We start from the raw sequence: 13,427 nt of genomic DNA, 5'->3' as shown, positions 1-13,427 counted from the left end.
TTTGAACTACTTTTCTTCCCCTTATTGCCATAGTGGATGTGTGACACCAGACAGTTCATTTGCCTTCTCTAGGTTCGAACTTGCACATCCAAAACATGAAGGTTTTGGATTAGATGTAACACTGGGTGGTCTCTATTATGTTCTTTATCAAGTGCTATCTGTCGCTGTAAAATCAAGAGCAAGACTCCTGTGGATGAATTTGCTAATCGGCTGTTCCCTGTTTGAGGTACGTCTTGATAACACAATACACAAATGATTATATTGGATGAAGCTGTTCTCGGAAGTGGAATTTCAAGCGAATTTTATTTAACACTCTGATCAAAAAGGTTTGGCTAGAGCTGGTTTTATGGTGATGTCTAGCTTAGGTAACTAAAAGTGTCAAAGGAGTCTGCTTCTTTGGACACAAAGTCTCTAAAGATCTAAGGGTGGTATGGGCTCCTTCCTGGAAGATTTTGGTCAGACCGCAGGAGACACTGGATAGCTTTTATTCCTACTTCCCTTTGAAGATTGAATCCCACCTGAGAAACAGACTTCATGCTCTAATATTGGCATCTCTGTTGTCTCAGTGCCCTCCCTGAGACCACTGGCTTTAGCCAAACTAGTGGCTTGTATTAATAGAGCCCAAGTAGTTGAGCTCTCTATTTAAGGAGCCCAGAAGGGAGAGGGGGTTCCATGCCCCAAATGAGAACCATTTTTCATTTCTTCCCTGCTGACCCCTCTGTGGACCACTCCAAATACATGCTTGTAGAACCCAGCCTCTGTAGAGAAGTCCTTGTACCTGAGGGCATGTGGTCAAACAACTCAATGTGGGAGTCTCCCTTTTGTGGAGGCCCAAAATACCCAGGGTAGAATAGTCCTTGTGGATAAACTTTCCACAGATTTTGAGGACTTCAAGAAAAAATACCCCAAAGATTGGATGGGACGTGTTTTCGCCCTGGTCGTGTGTTGTTAGCCACTGCCAGATCCCCAGCCCCATCCAGAAGATGTCCCAAAGAGCCTTGAAGCTCTAACTTGGACTCTGTCTTCATTTGGGAGGTGTTCTTTTTGCCCATCTTTCTATGAGGAACTTATGCTTTCAAGAAGTTATAGGGTAATAGTTAGGAACATGGACACTGGAGCCAGAATCAGGTGAGTTGCTTAACCTGTGTATATCTATTTTACAGGGTTTCTGATGATTAAATGAGTTCAGATATTTAAAGCCCATTAGAATGACTTTTGACAAACAGAAAATACTTTATGGTGGTGGTGGAAATAAATATTACGGAGGGCTGGAGTGGGAGAAAATTAGAAATTAGTTAACAGCCTAGAAGCAGATGACTTTGGAATATCACAGGGCCAGTGGACAGTTAAGTTCCTCCTCTGGCTCATTCTCTTAGAAACCTTGAACTTTGGGATGGTTTCTTCCCATCACAGCCACACAGGACTGTTGGATACACATTTGACCTCCAGTTCCTTCATCCCTATCATATAGTCTTAAGGAGATCTACGTTTCCCTCCTGTCATGCATGTAACATGGACTTTCAGCATGTTTGTTGTGCAAACAACCTTTTATTCACTTCCATGACTTCCATGAGTGTGTAATGCATGGTTGGTATTCTGCTAATACTGCCAGTACCTCCACTTATGGCCACACAAGTCCTGTACTGCACAACTCCAGGGAACCCTTGTTCACTTCTGTACTAAACATGACTTGGTACATGCTCAAATCTAAGGCCTCCCACAAACTCAGGTCAACCAGAAGGACCTGATACAGGGTTCTTATGTAGGCTGGCACCTCTTGAATAGGAGCGCTTCTTAAGGTAATTTTATACCATGATGACCACACGAGAAAAGTGGTTTCTTCTGTTAATTGCAGTAAGAAGAAACTCCTTACACAAAAATATGACTGCCATGAAATGGGATATTGTTAAGTATTGAAAAACCAAACTGAACAATAAAATATGCTGTTGGAATTTGGTTTTGTTTCTAATTATGAAAGACACTTATCCCATCCATAAAAGGCTGATTTTGTATGTAGATGCAGTACGTTTCTGAAAAATTTCTTAGAATTGAGGGAGGAGCCCTTGAACTCCAGTTAAAACAAAACAATGAAGCCCCCATGGACTTGAGAGCTAGAATTCTACCATCAGTGATTTCTTTTACTCATATCTATATCATATATCCCATCACATACCTTGGGTAGGAGGATGTATTTGTTTTTATTCGTTAGATACCCTGTCAAGTGGAGTGAGTGAGTGGGCCACACATGTAGATATGGAAAGGATTTTACTAGAGAACATAGAGTGGGCTATTACAGACTCTCCATTAGGGAGGAAGGCCCGAAAGAGAGAGGGAATGTTGGCCTGCTGAACACAAATGCTGATCGTTCAAAATTTTGCAGAGATGGATTTGAGGATTGAGATTTTTACTTGGAATTAACCAAAAGTTTAAAGATTGATTAGAAGTGTTTGTTTAAGGGGCGCCTGGGTGTCTCAGTGGGTTAATGCCTCTGCCTTCGGCTCAGGTCATGATCTCGGGGTCCTGGGATCGAGCCCCGCATCGAGCCCCCCCATGGAGCTCTCTGCTCAGTGGGGAGCCTGCTTCCTTCTCTCTCTCTGCCTGCCCCTCTACCTACTTGTGATCTCTGTCTGTCAAATAAATAAATAAAATTTTTTTAAAAAGAGCATTTTCTTAAGAATTTTATATACTTAGGATATTCTGAGAAGTTAAAACTTTCCATCCATAAACAGAGTTGATGTTGCATATTTCTTTTTTTCTGTCCCTGAAACCTGCCACCGTGCCTGGCCCACTGCAGACAACACATAAATGCCTCTGGGGCAAAATATGATTCATGATCTCCACATTCTTTATTCTTTTTCTTTCCCTTGTAAACTTCTACTTGTGTTTATTTTATGCTAAATGTATTCATGGGCCATATGTTTTTATTCCTTTGGTTTTTACTTGAGGTGTGTGTGTGTGTGTGCACACATGTGTACATGCAGCCTCCTCTCCTGGTTTGGGAGCAGTTCTTTTCAGCAAGAATCATCTCAGGGAAGCAGAGTGAGCTTATGTAGAGCTTAATTTATGAGCTCTTTAAACTTGGGATTCACCTTAGGGGTCTTGCTCACATGGACGTGCTCAATGACTAGAGAATCTACATCAAGAACCTTGAGTTCAGTGTTACTCCTGCATTTTTAAGCACGTACAGTGAAAATTCAGTATCTTATTGGGCTTGGGACCTGTGTCCGGCCCTACTGTTTGGCCTGGGCACATCTGCCATCTCCAGTAACATATCTCCCATCTGGTAACAATGGGATAGCGCATATTAATTCTATAAAGTGACATAATTTTGGTGGCTTTTGGGTATGTGTACCTTCTATGGCTTGGACAGTTTCCAGGGTATTCTTAAAGTGAACATGGAGATTTGCACGATTGTATGTGTGTGGGGTGGGGGTTGGGTGAAGTTAAAATGAACCACTTTCAGAGACCACCTCAGGCCCATAGGGCAAGAAGAAACTATCTCCCCCTTATTTTGCCTGAAGATAGTAAAGTAGATTTTGAAACAGATTTTAGGAAATTCCTGGTTCCTCTTTCAGTAACTAGGGTTTCCACCCTTGATGGAGCCTAGCTGAATGTGAAGCGATTCTTCCTTCCTGAGCCTCTCCAGCTCCTCCCTGCCCCCACCCCCCCACCCCCCGCTCTGTTTTAGCACCTGTGGTTGTTATTCAAGCAAAACTTGGGTGCTACAGCTAATAGTTCTTGTCACTTAGAACATCTCTTTTTTCATTTCAGAAGGTGGATGTCACCAGCAGGGCTGTGATGGAAATAATGACCAAAACAATTGAATACCTTCAACCCAATCCAGGTAAGGGATTGCTTTATGCTTTCAGGATGTCCCTCCAGGTAACTTGTAGTTTCTCTTCGATCGACATTTAGGTTTGGTGTGCTTCTCCTTCCTCAGCCCTCCTTTCTGGAGCTTCAGTGACTTTCCTGTATAGCACCTTTGGTGGTAGGTTTCAGGGACAGAAAAGGACAGAAAAGGAGGGAGAACCTCTTAAGGCTGACATCGAAGTAACTGGAGCATTCTGAGATATTTTGTCTGACCCTAGTGTATTTAACAAATAGCATAGCACGGACATCTTGGGTGGCACATCATGTCAGCGTAGCTGCAAGCTGTTAGCCATCAAACTTAAATTTTCAAGGGATGGTAAGAAAGAATTGGGATATTTTAAGATAAGATCTAGTAATTTCCAGAAGGTATGAAAGAGTAGGAAGTTCTTGTGAAATACAGAGGGTTTCTGTTCATACAGCATCACTAGAGATTTTGGAGAGTTGTTCTTAATTCCAATGCCTCTCCGAGTATATGGCTGGTTAACATTTGTTCCCGCTAACTTGCTATGCTCCCAGAGAGGGAAGTTGTAATATAGATAATGGATCTACCCCTTGAAAGGAGAACCAGGCAGAACTGAGCAGTGTCTGTAGACACAAGGTATAACAAAGCAGAATGGTCTATGTCATCGACCTTCCCACTCCTCTTCCTGACAGCAGTTCCTAACGCAGAGTATAGAAAGGATGGAAGAAAGCCTTGAGGCAAGGCTGAATGTATTTACGTGAGAAGTAGGAGTATTTAGAAAATTGCTCACTTTTAGGACTAGGTTATTTTGGAGTTTCAGGTTGGGAGTCTAGTGTCTTTGGTGTTTCTGGGGAGGGTGGTCTAGACACTGTGTCAGCCCCAGTGTGTTTGGACACAGAGCACGAGTGGCAAGAGATGAGAAAAGGAGAAGGTTGGGGTAAGAGGAACGAGTGAAATCGGAAGTACTGGCTAGTTCTCTACAGCCTCCTGCTGCAGGCCGAGCTCTCAACCAACCTTTATTTACCTGTGAGAGCACAGCTGCTGTTCGAAGATGAACAAACTTATAGGAATAAACATTCTTGATTTTTATTCTTTTTAAAATACATAAGAGATGGGATTACATAAGGAAGAAAATACAGAAGTAAGTATAGTAAGGTATAGGAACTAGGAATGTAGCTGATTGTGAACCAAATGATTAGCAAATTAGACAAAGAATACAAAAAATGAAGTTCCTAATTTTTATCAGAGCCACATTCATGACCTTTATATTCATTCCACAGAGATGCAAGGATCTCTTAGGTGGTCATTTATTTCTTAGTATTCTTATCACAACTTCGATAGGTCAGGTTCTGAAGAGAGATGCTCACCCTGTCTCACCATAAGAAATGATTGAATAATGGCAAAAAATTTGTATTTTCATTTTTGCATAGAATTTTGAAGTGCTCTCTGATCTCCGGGATTTATATATGTATTGTGCTGGTAACTCATTGTTGTAGGGTGAAGATAATTATAGAGTAAGGAGGGAAAATAGACTATTTATTGAGCACTAATGCATTTTTAGGGTGGTGCTAATTATGTACACCGTCTCAACTCTGAAAATAACCATTTTTTGTGATTGGAAAAATAACGCATAGTTGAACAATTCATAATTATGGAAAAGCGACTAAAACCATCATAAAACACATCCTTAGTGGAAACCATCAGTGTTCTTGAGTATAATGGAACTCTGTTGTAGATAGCTCAAGTATGTTGAATGGTATGCCCCCTCAAAATTCAGGCCACCCAGAATCTCAGAATATGGCCCTATTTAGAAATAGAGTCTTTACAGATGCAAATAGTTAGTGATCTTGAGACGAATTCATTCTGGAGTTAGTGTGGGCCCTAAAACAATGATTGGTATCTTTGTAAGAAAGGAAGACACAGAGACATAGGGAAGAAAACCATGTGAAGTGGAGGCTGAGGTGAGAGTGATGTGGTCACAAACCAAGGAATTCCAAGAGCCACCAGAAGCTGGAAGAGGCAAGGAAAGGATTCTCCCAGACAGCCTCTGTAAAGAACCAACCCTGCAGACACCTTGATATCAAGCTTCTGGCTTCTTGAACTGTAAGAGAGTAAATTTCCTCACACAGTTTGTGGCAATTTGTTGTGGTAGCCCTAGAAAACTAACACAGTAGGCTAACCTTATTTTCTGTAGGAAGAAACATGGGTCCGAAAATTTAAGAAACGTTCCCAATGTCAAACAGCTTGGAGGGGATGAGGTCAGAATTAGAACCCAAGTTAGAGAGGGTACAACAGAAATTCAGAAAGGAAACAAATTATGGGATTGAGACTTAATTTTATTTTAATAAAAAAGATTACAGAAGGAGGTCATGGGAGAGATAAGAATTTTCAGAAATGACATTTTTAATAAAATGTTTAATGTGCTTACTAGCTGCCAACATGTTTTGTTTTATGGCTGTTTAAAAATTGAATGGACATTTGTCACCAAGAGGAACAATTAAGGCCACCACCAGGCAATCCCAGTTTCATTTCAGAAAAGCAGTTATATATAGGCAGGCCACATAGGTGTACAAGTTAGGTCCAGAACAAAACAAAATTTTGTAGACTTATTCTATGGAATTCGGACGATCTGTATCTCATTGGTCTATGATGGAGATGATTTAGTCCCTCCATCACTTTCTCATGCTGAGAGCAGACACTTCGCTATAGCGCTTCTGCAAAGCGGCTTGTTAAGTACACTTGTTCACTATCCAAGTGTCCTTGACAAGGGTATGCAGGGTTCTAGCAAACACTCAGAGATAACCGGCCCTTTAGGTACAGAAAAGCAGAAAGAATATTCTCAAACTCATACTTTGAGTCTCTCAGTGACCCCAGGAACTGTGTCAACCAACATGTTTCCCTAGACACTGGTCCTGAATGAGTGAGATCTAGCTTGGGTCAGGACAGAGCCTAACGCCAACCAACAGATTTACATGGATAGGCTGGTAGGTTCAGAGGAAATTCATGCTTTGAAGGTACTTTGAGAATGAATATCTTGCATTAATTTAGTATTCTGGGATGTGTTCTGGCTTTCAGATCTTGTGGCTTTCATATCTTTTATATTCTTAAAACCCAGTTCCTATTGAAGTGATGACCAAAGAGAGTTTGATTAATTTTCATGAATCTGCAGATATGCTCTACACTGTGTAGGCCCCTTATCTACTCTCGCCTGCTTCCAGAGTGAGGTTTTTTAAAAGGAAAATCTGATCAAATCATTATCTTGCATAAAACCTTTCAATGGCTTTTCATTGCTTTTATGATTAGGTTTTAAATCTTCAACATGGCTTAAAGGACCCTCCTCACGGGGTTAGTTTGCCCTTTCCCCTCTACCTTGGCAGGCACTTAGTACCCTCTGGTGCAGCATAAAGTTTATTTAAAAGCCTTCCTTGACCCCTGACTAGTGAGGTTCCCCTGTCAAGATTCCTGTCACGATTCCAGCTGCCTTTCCCTGGTGGCACACGCCTCACTTACTGTAAATGTGTGTGATGTGTGTGCTTTTGTTTGTCTTCCTCTGTAAGGAGAGAACTGTGCCTGCCTTATCCCCATGCCCAGTCCACAGGTCAGGTCACTGGTGGCATTCGGGTATTTGAACAAATGAGTTATGAAACACCATTGACAATCATTGGCTAAAGTGACAAAACTGCCATAATATAAGAGGAAAGGAGAGGGGCACCTGGGTGGCTCAGTGGGTTAAAGCCTCTGCCTTCAGTTCAGGTCATGATCCCAGGATCCTGGGTTCAAGCCCCGCATCCGGCTCTCTGCTCAGCGAGAAGCCTGCTTCCCTTCCTCTCTCTCTGCCTGCCTCTCTGCCTACTTGTGATCTCTGCCTGTCAAATAAATAAATAAAAATCTTAAAGAAAAAAAAAGAGGAAAAGGAGAAATTCTTGCTTTTTCCCTAAACCATCAGTTCTACCCATATAACTAACATTTATCAAATGCATTTATTTTTATGCAAAGACCAACTTTAGATGTTTTAGGGATAAAAACAGGACCAAGATTGGGCTTCAGACCTCTGGTACTTCACAGCTGAGTAGCACAAGATATATACACACTGAGGAGACCTGGAGGGCTTCACAGCTAATTCCTCCTGGAAATTCCAGTTCACTAATGAGTGAGCAAGGGTAAATGGGGTCACAGGTTTACAGGTGTGTGCTGTGAAGCAGGGCTTTCAAGAATATAGACCAGAGAGCTGTAAAGTCTTCTACCATGGATTTGTGAAATATTCTGAATGAAACAGCATAAACCAGTACAAATTTGCAACCATACTGAGAAATAATTCAGACATGAAAAGTACTGTACCGATTGGCAGTCCTTATATTCTTATGGCATAAAAACGAAGACCATTCCAAAAGCTACAAGTCAGTTTTCTTATACAAGTAGTCTGATGCCTTATGGAGAAAAAAGTACTAAATCAACAATGTTGAATAGAAATAAGTTGCAAGCTGCATGTATAATTCTGAATTTTCTAGTAGCCACATTAAAGAGTAAAAGGAAAGGGGAAAAACAATTTTAATAATGTGTTTTTAAACCCAGTATATCCAGAATTTAACCAATATTAAAATATTGAGAAATTTTACTTTCTTTTTTATTCTTGTGCTATGTTTTGAAATTCATTGTGTTATTTCACACTTACAGCACAACTCAGTTTGGACTAGCCGCACTTCAAATGATAGATAGCCTCATGTGGCTGGTGGTTCCCATAATGGGCAGCTCAGGATAATTTGCCATTCAAGCTATCTATTATATTTTGATACATGTTTGATGTTTAGCTCCTTGGCTTATGTATATTGATGGTGGTTTGTTTGTTTATTTGTTTTTCAGTAGAGAAATGAACTCTTGATTTTAGACTTAGGATATCTTTAATTTTTTTTTTAACCTTCTGCAAATCTATTGCATGGCATTTTGCTAGAGATCTTCCCCTGAAATAGAATGATGGACATGACCAGATTGGGCTCTGTTTCCTTCCCAGTCTTAGCTTAGTGATTGTGACAGAGGTTTTCTCAGTTTGCAGTGAGAAGTTGTTCTGACCCTGAGAAGTTGCATAAGCCTATGCAAATCTCCAAAATGTGTAGATAAAAGCAGTTTGGACATGAGAAGTTACTGCACGTGGTCAAGGTTTGCTTTGTACAGAAGTGCTCTTTCCTTGAAAGCCCACATGAGTTAGCGTTCTCCAACATGCCTCAGACTGGGTATTAAATGGGGATCATTTTGTGTCTATTCATAATTTTTTTAATAATAATTTTAAATCTCATTTGTGGAATGTTGCCTATGGAAGTAAAAGCTGTATTAATTTTGAAATATCTCATTAGTCCCTGAAAAAGATACTATATCAAAATTGCTATACTTCTTTCCCACAGGCTCCTTTTAGAGATGAAAATGTACTGATTATAGGACATTTGGTGACAGTGGGACTGAAATCAATACATGTATTATTTGGCATTTGTGTATTCAAATCTTTGGCTCCACAACATCCTGAAATTGCTATGTTTCCTGGAGGGCAGGGTCCTCAGCTGTATTCATCTTGTTTTTCAGGGCTCTTAGCATTGTGCCTGCTTCATTGTTTGCCTTCAGTAGGTCTTCTGATTAGATGCATGAATGAATGTATCTATTTTCTCTTAAAGAATAGGGGATATGTTTGGAGTCTGGTAGCCAGAAGTTTTACTTTCTAAATCCTGACACTGAAGAGTAAGGAAAATGCATAAGGACAGATAACAAAAGTAATTGTGAGGAAATGTTGCTGCACTTGAAAGGAATCAGGTTTTTTAGGGATGAAAGAGGAAAATAAGGCAGGTGGTATGTAGTGTCGTCTGTACACTATATGTACTGAACAGGCTGCAGGGTTTTTCCTGTTGTCACTGCATCTTTGGGAAAAATACTGAAAATGATTAGTTTCCTAGTCTATTTGAGGTCCCTTAAATGATCCGGTTTTAAGTCAGTGGGCACTGGTAGATTACTGATCCTCATTTCTGTGTCTCTAAAGACTGGTAAGCCAGACCTTATAAAATGTACTTAATCATAACAGATATCAGACAATTAACATGTGCATATATGCAGAAAATTAAGCTAATGGAGTCTCACTCTAATAGCCTTGAGTCACTGACCCCCTACCTGCGTGTGGTGGTCCAGCTCTCAGTCCCTCCAGGTCCCTTCCCCTCCCTTGCACCCCTGCAGGATTCCTGGCCTTGTAGTCTCTCTGCGGCCTCACGCTCTTTCCTGCAGCGGGACTTGGCACTTGGTTGTTCCCATCTCCTGGAATGCCCACATGCCCCTTACTTGACATCTATCCTATTACTCATCTTCCCTGCTTTGTCTTAAATATCACCTCCCCCGAGAGCCATTCCCTGAGTCTCCTCTGAAGCAGCTCCACTCCACTGTTGCATTCTCGTGAGGCCCACACGTGAGTCCCCTCCACAGATCTCTCCACTGCTTCCCGTTTAGAATAACATTGAAAGTTATTATTGGGATAACGGGGTCGACAGTCTGACGTCATCTCCCACATTCCTGCCCGTCTCCCTCGGCTCCCTGGGCACCAGCGTCGCCAGCCTCCCCGCTGTTCCTCAGACACACAGCTCCCCCACTCATCCGGATGGTCCAGCCCTGCCGGCATCACCTGCCCCCACATCTTCTCAATGTCCTCCCTCAGGTCTCTGCTCCAGTGTCGTCATATTTGGGTGGCCCCCCTGACCATCTTGTTTAAAACATCATTGCTCCTCATTCTTTAAACACTTCCTGAATTATTTTTCTTCATGGCATTTATCACTGCTTAGACTTTTATTGGATGTTTACTAGTTAAGATATGACTGTAATTGCCCTGGCCCAAGTGCAGCGTTGTTGTTCATACACTGCAGTCAGAGAGCCCCGTTCTTATCTTTTCTTGCATTTCTCACAGTATGTACTTTCACATGTTGCTTTTCTGTGTTCAGTATCCTGCCTTCCTCCATTCCTACTCCCCTGCTTTACATTCTCCACATAGCTGCTAGGTCATTCCATTAAAGGTGTGACTCCTATGTCATTCTTCTGCTTATTATTCTCCGGTGGCTTCTCACGGAACTGAGGGCACACTTACTGGCTGTGAGTCCCTCTGTGACTGGGCGCTTGCCCTGCCGCTGAGCTTCTGCTGCTCTCCATCCACGCTCACCAACTTCTTCTGACCCTCGCCATGTTCAGCTTGTTCCCGCCTCAGGCTTTTTGCACGTGAAGTTTCTCTGCCTGGGACTCTTCTCCTGGCTCCCTTGTGGCCGCACCTTCCTCTCATGCCATCTCTCTGTGTGGTCCTTCCCTGGACGCTCTGTCTGAAGTAGCTTCTTCTCACTCCTCTTATATCCCTTCTATTCTATCACTGTTTGAAATTATTCTGTATTTTATCATTTTTAAAATTAAATCTTTTTTTTAAAGATTTTATTTATTTATTTGAGAGAGAGAAAAGAATGAAAGAGAGAGAGAGAGGTAAGCAGGAGAAGCAGATTCCCTGCTGAGCAGGGAACCTGGTGTGGGACTTGATCCTGGGACAGCAAGATCGGGACCTGAGTCAAAGGCAGTTGCTTAACCAGATGAGGTGCCCCTCTGTATTTTATCTTTTTAAAAATCATCTGCTAATCACCCACATTCTCCATCTAGAATGTAATCTCCGGCAGGATAGGGACCCTGTCCTGTTTACTATCTCTAATATAAAAATAGTGCCCTCAGTATTAAATCAGTGCTATTTATCCCTCCCACTGTGTCATAAACTCATCAGAGACCAGACTGTATTTGTTTTGCTCATTTCTGTATACCCAGCACCTAGCACAGTGGTACTTAGTAACTGTTTAATTTGCTGAATAAATGAATCAAATCATGTTAAGCATATTTAAGCTCCATCTATAGGAATAGCTGACCTCCCAGGTAGACTTGAACATGTCAGGATCAGAGCTGTTACTCTATGTTGTATCTACTTGGTGTCATGTACAATTAATACATTTCACAATTGCTTTGGAAAAAGTATGGCAATATATAATCTCATGGTTAAGCCCATTGGGCTGGAGCTATTGACAGGACATCCATATTTACACACACAGATAACTCTTCCCATTTTCACATTTCTGAAAACTGAAGTTTCAGAAGAGATTAAGTAATTTCTCCAAGGTCATGCAACAAAAGAATCAGAATTCATGTTCAGATACGACTATCTCCATAGTCCATTTTTTTTTCACTGTCATATTCTACAAAATATGGAGATACCTTTAGTCTTGGGGTATGTGGTGAATTCAGTCTAGAGTGACCTCTAATGATCCATGCCCTTGCCCAATCCCTTCCTTTTGAGTGTAGGTGGATTCTGTGCCTTGCTTCTAATCAAAAGAATATGGCCAAGTTAATGGGATCAGCACTCATGTTGCCTTGATTAGGTTACAGTGTATGGAAAAGTGCATGGGATGTTCCCCTGTGATCACATTGCTTTGTATAAATCTTTCTGAGCAGACCAGAGTGAGAGAGATTCTCCTACTGGCCTGGAAGAAGGAAATGATCATGTTAGGACTGCTGAGGGAGCGGGCTAAACGTCAGGGGTTAAGGGTAGCCTCTGGACTATAAGGGTGTCCATAGCTGAGAGGCAGTAGGAAGCGAGGGCCTTTAGTGATACTACCACAAGGAACTGAAATTTTGTCAACAACCTGCATGAACTGGGAAGCAGATTGTTTTCCCATAAAGCTTCCTGATACCATGAAGGCCTGGCTGATATCTTGACTATAGCCTGTGAGACCAAGAACAGAGGACTCAGTAAATTGCACCCGAACTTCTAGCCTACAGAGACTGTGAGATAATAAAGGTGTGGCTTGAACCTACTAAGTTTGTGTAACTTTCTTATGCAGCATGAAAAACCAGTACAGTATGGCTGTTTGTTCCCAACTAGAGCTTCTGTTTTAGGCATATCACTGTCGACTGGGGTCATCTGGCCATTTACCCTTTTGGCTCCCTTGAATACCTTCCATGGGAGCAGAAAGTAGATTAGGAGAACCTGTATGCATCTTTTCAGCTTAAGATAGTCTCCTGAATTCCGTAGGGAGTGGTAGGACAGGTCCACTCTCTGCTAAGTCTGAAGATACCTTTGAAACATGAGACAGTGAAAAGCACGGGCACACTGCCTGACACTTTGTAGGGGCTCAAGAAACATCCCTCACCCTCCTGTAGCCTGCAGGGTCTGCCTAGCTGAGGATATCTCAGGGGCTTATCTAGCAGCTCTTCCACAGTGAGATGCGGTAGGATGAGGCCTCCACAGAGGGGCTCCCTGAGCCCCCAGGGACAAGTCCCACTGCAGGCCCCTCCCCACACACAGGGCAAGTGTCCACCCTCTGACTGCTTCCTGAACCGGAAAAGTAAAGTCTCGTGGTGTTAGTACTCAGAGGGTTGTGTATTTTTTCAAATTGCAGGAGCCATTTTATGCTTCTGTGCGGTAATCACCTGCTTTCCCAGGGCTCCCTATACATCCTTTATTGGCACCTAACAGTGCCCCTCGCGGAGGTGGGAGATGTGCACTGTCCCATCTTATGGATTCTTAGGGCTGCCGTGGACCCCCCTCAGTGTC

At 42.1% G+C, this 13,427-nt stretch overlaps 1 protein-coding gene across 1 annotated transcript in view; it reads left to right on the top strand.

Moving 5' to 3' along the window:
* SH3GL2 (SH3 domain containing GRB2 like 2, endophilin A1) overlaps window positions 1-13,427 on the top strand; it is a 217,211-nt gene that overhangs the window by 179,299 nt on the left and 24,485 nt on the right. The window contains 1 exon segment of the mRNA XM_032307120.1: window positions 3,772-3,844. Within this exon segment, the coding sequence (XP_032163011.1) occupies window positions 3,772-3,844 (73 nt within the window).

Source organism: Mustela erminea, chromosome 12 (genome assembly GCF_009829155.1).
Source record: "Mustela erminea isolate mMusErm1 chromosome 12, mMusErm1.Pri, whole genome shotgun sequence".
Taxonomy (NCBI): Eukaryota; Metazoa; Chordata; class Mammalia; order Carnivora; family Mustelidae; genus Mustela; species Mustela erminea.
This window is presented reverse-complemented; position numbering and strand designations above follow the sequence as displayed.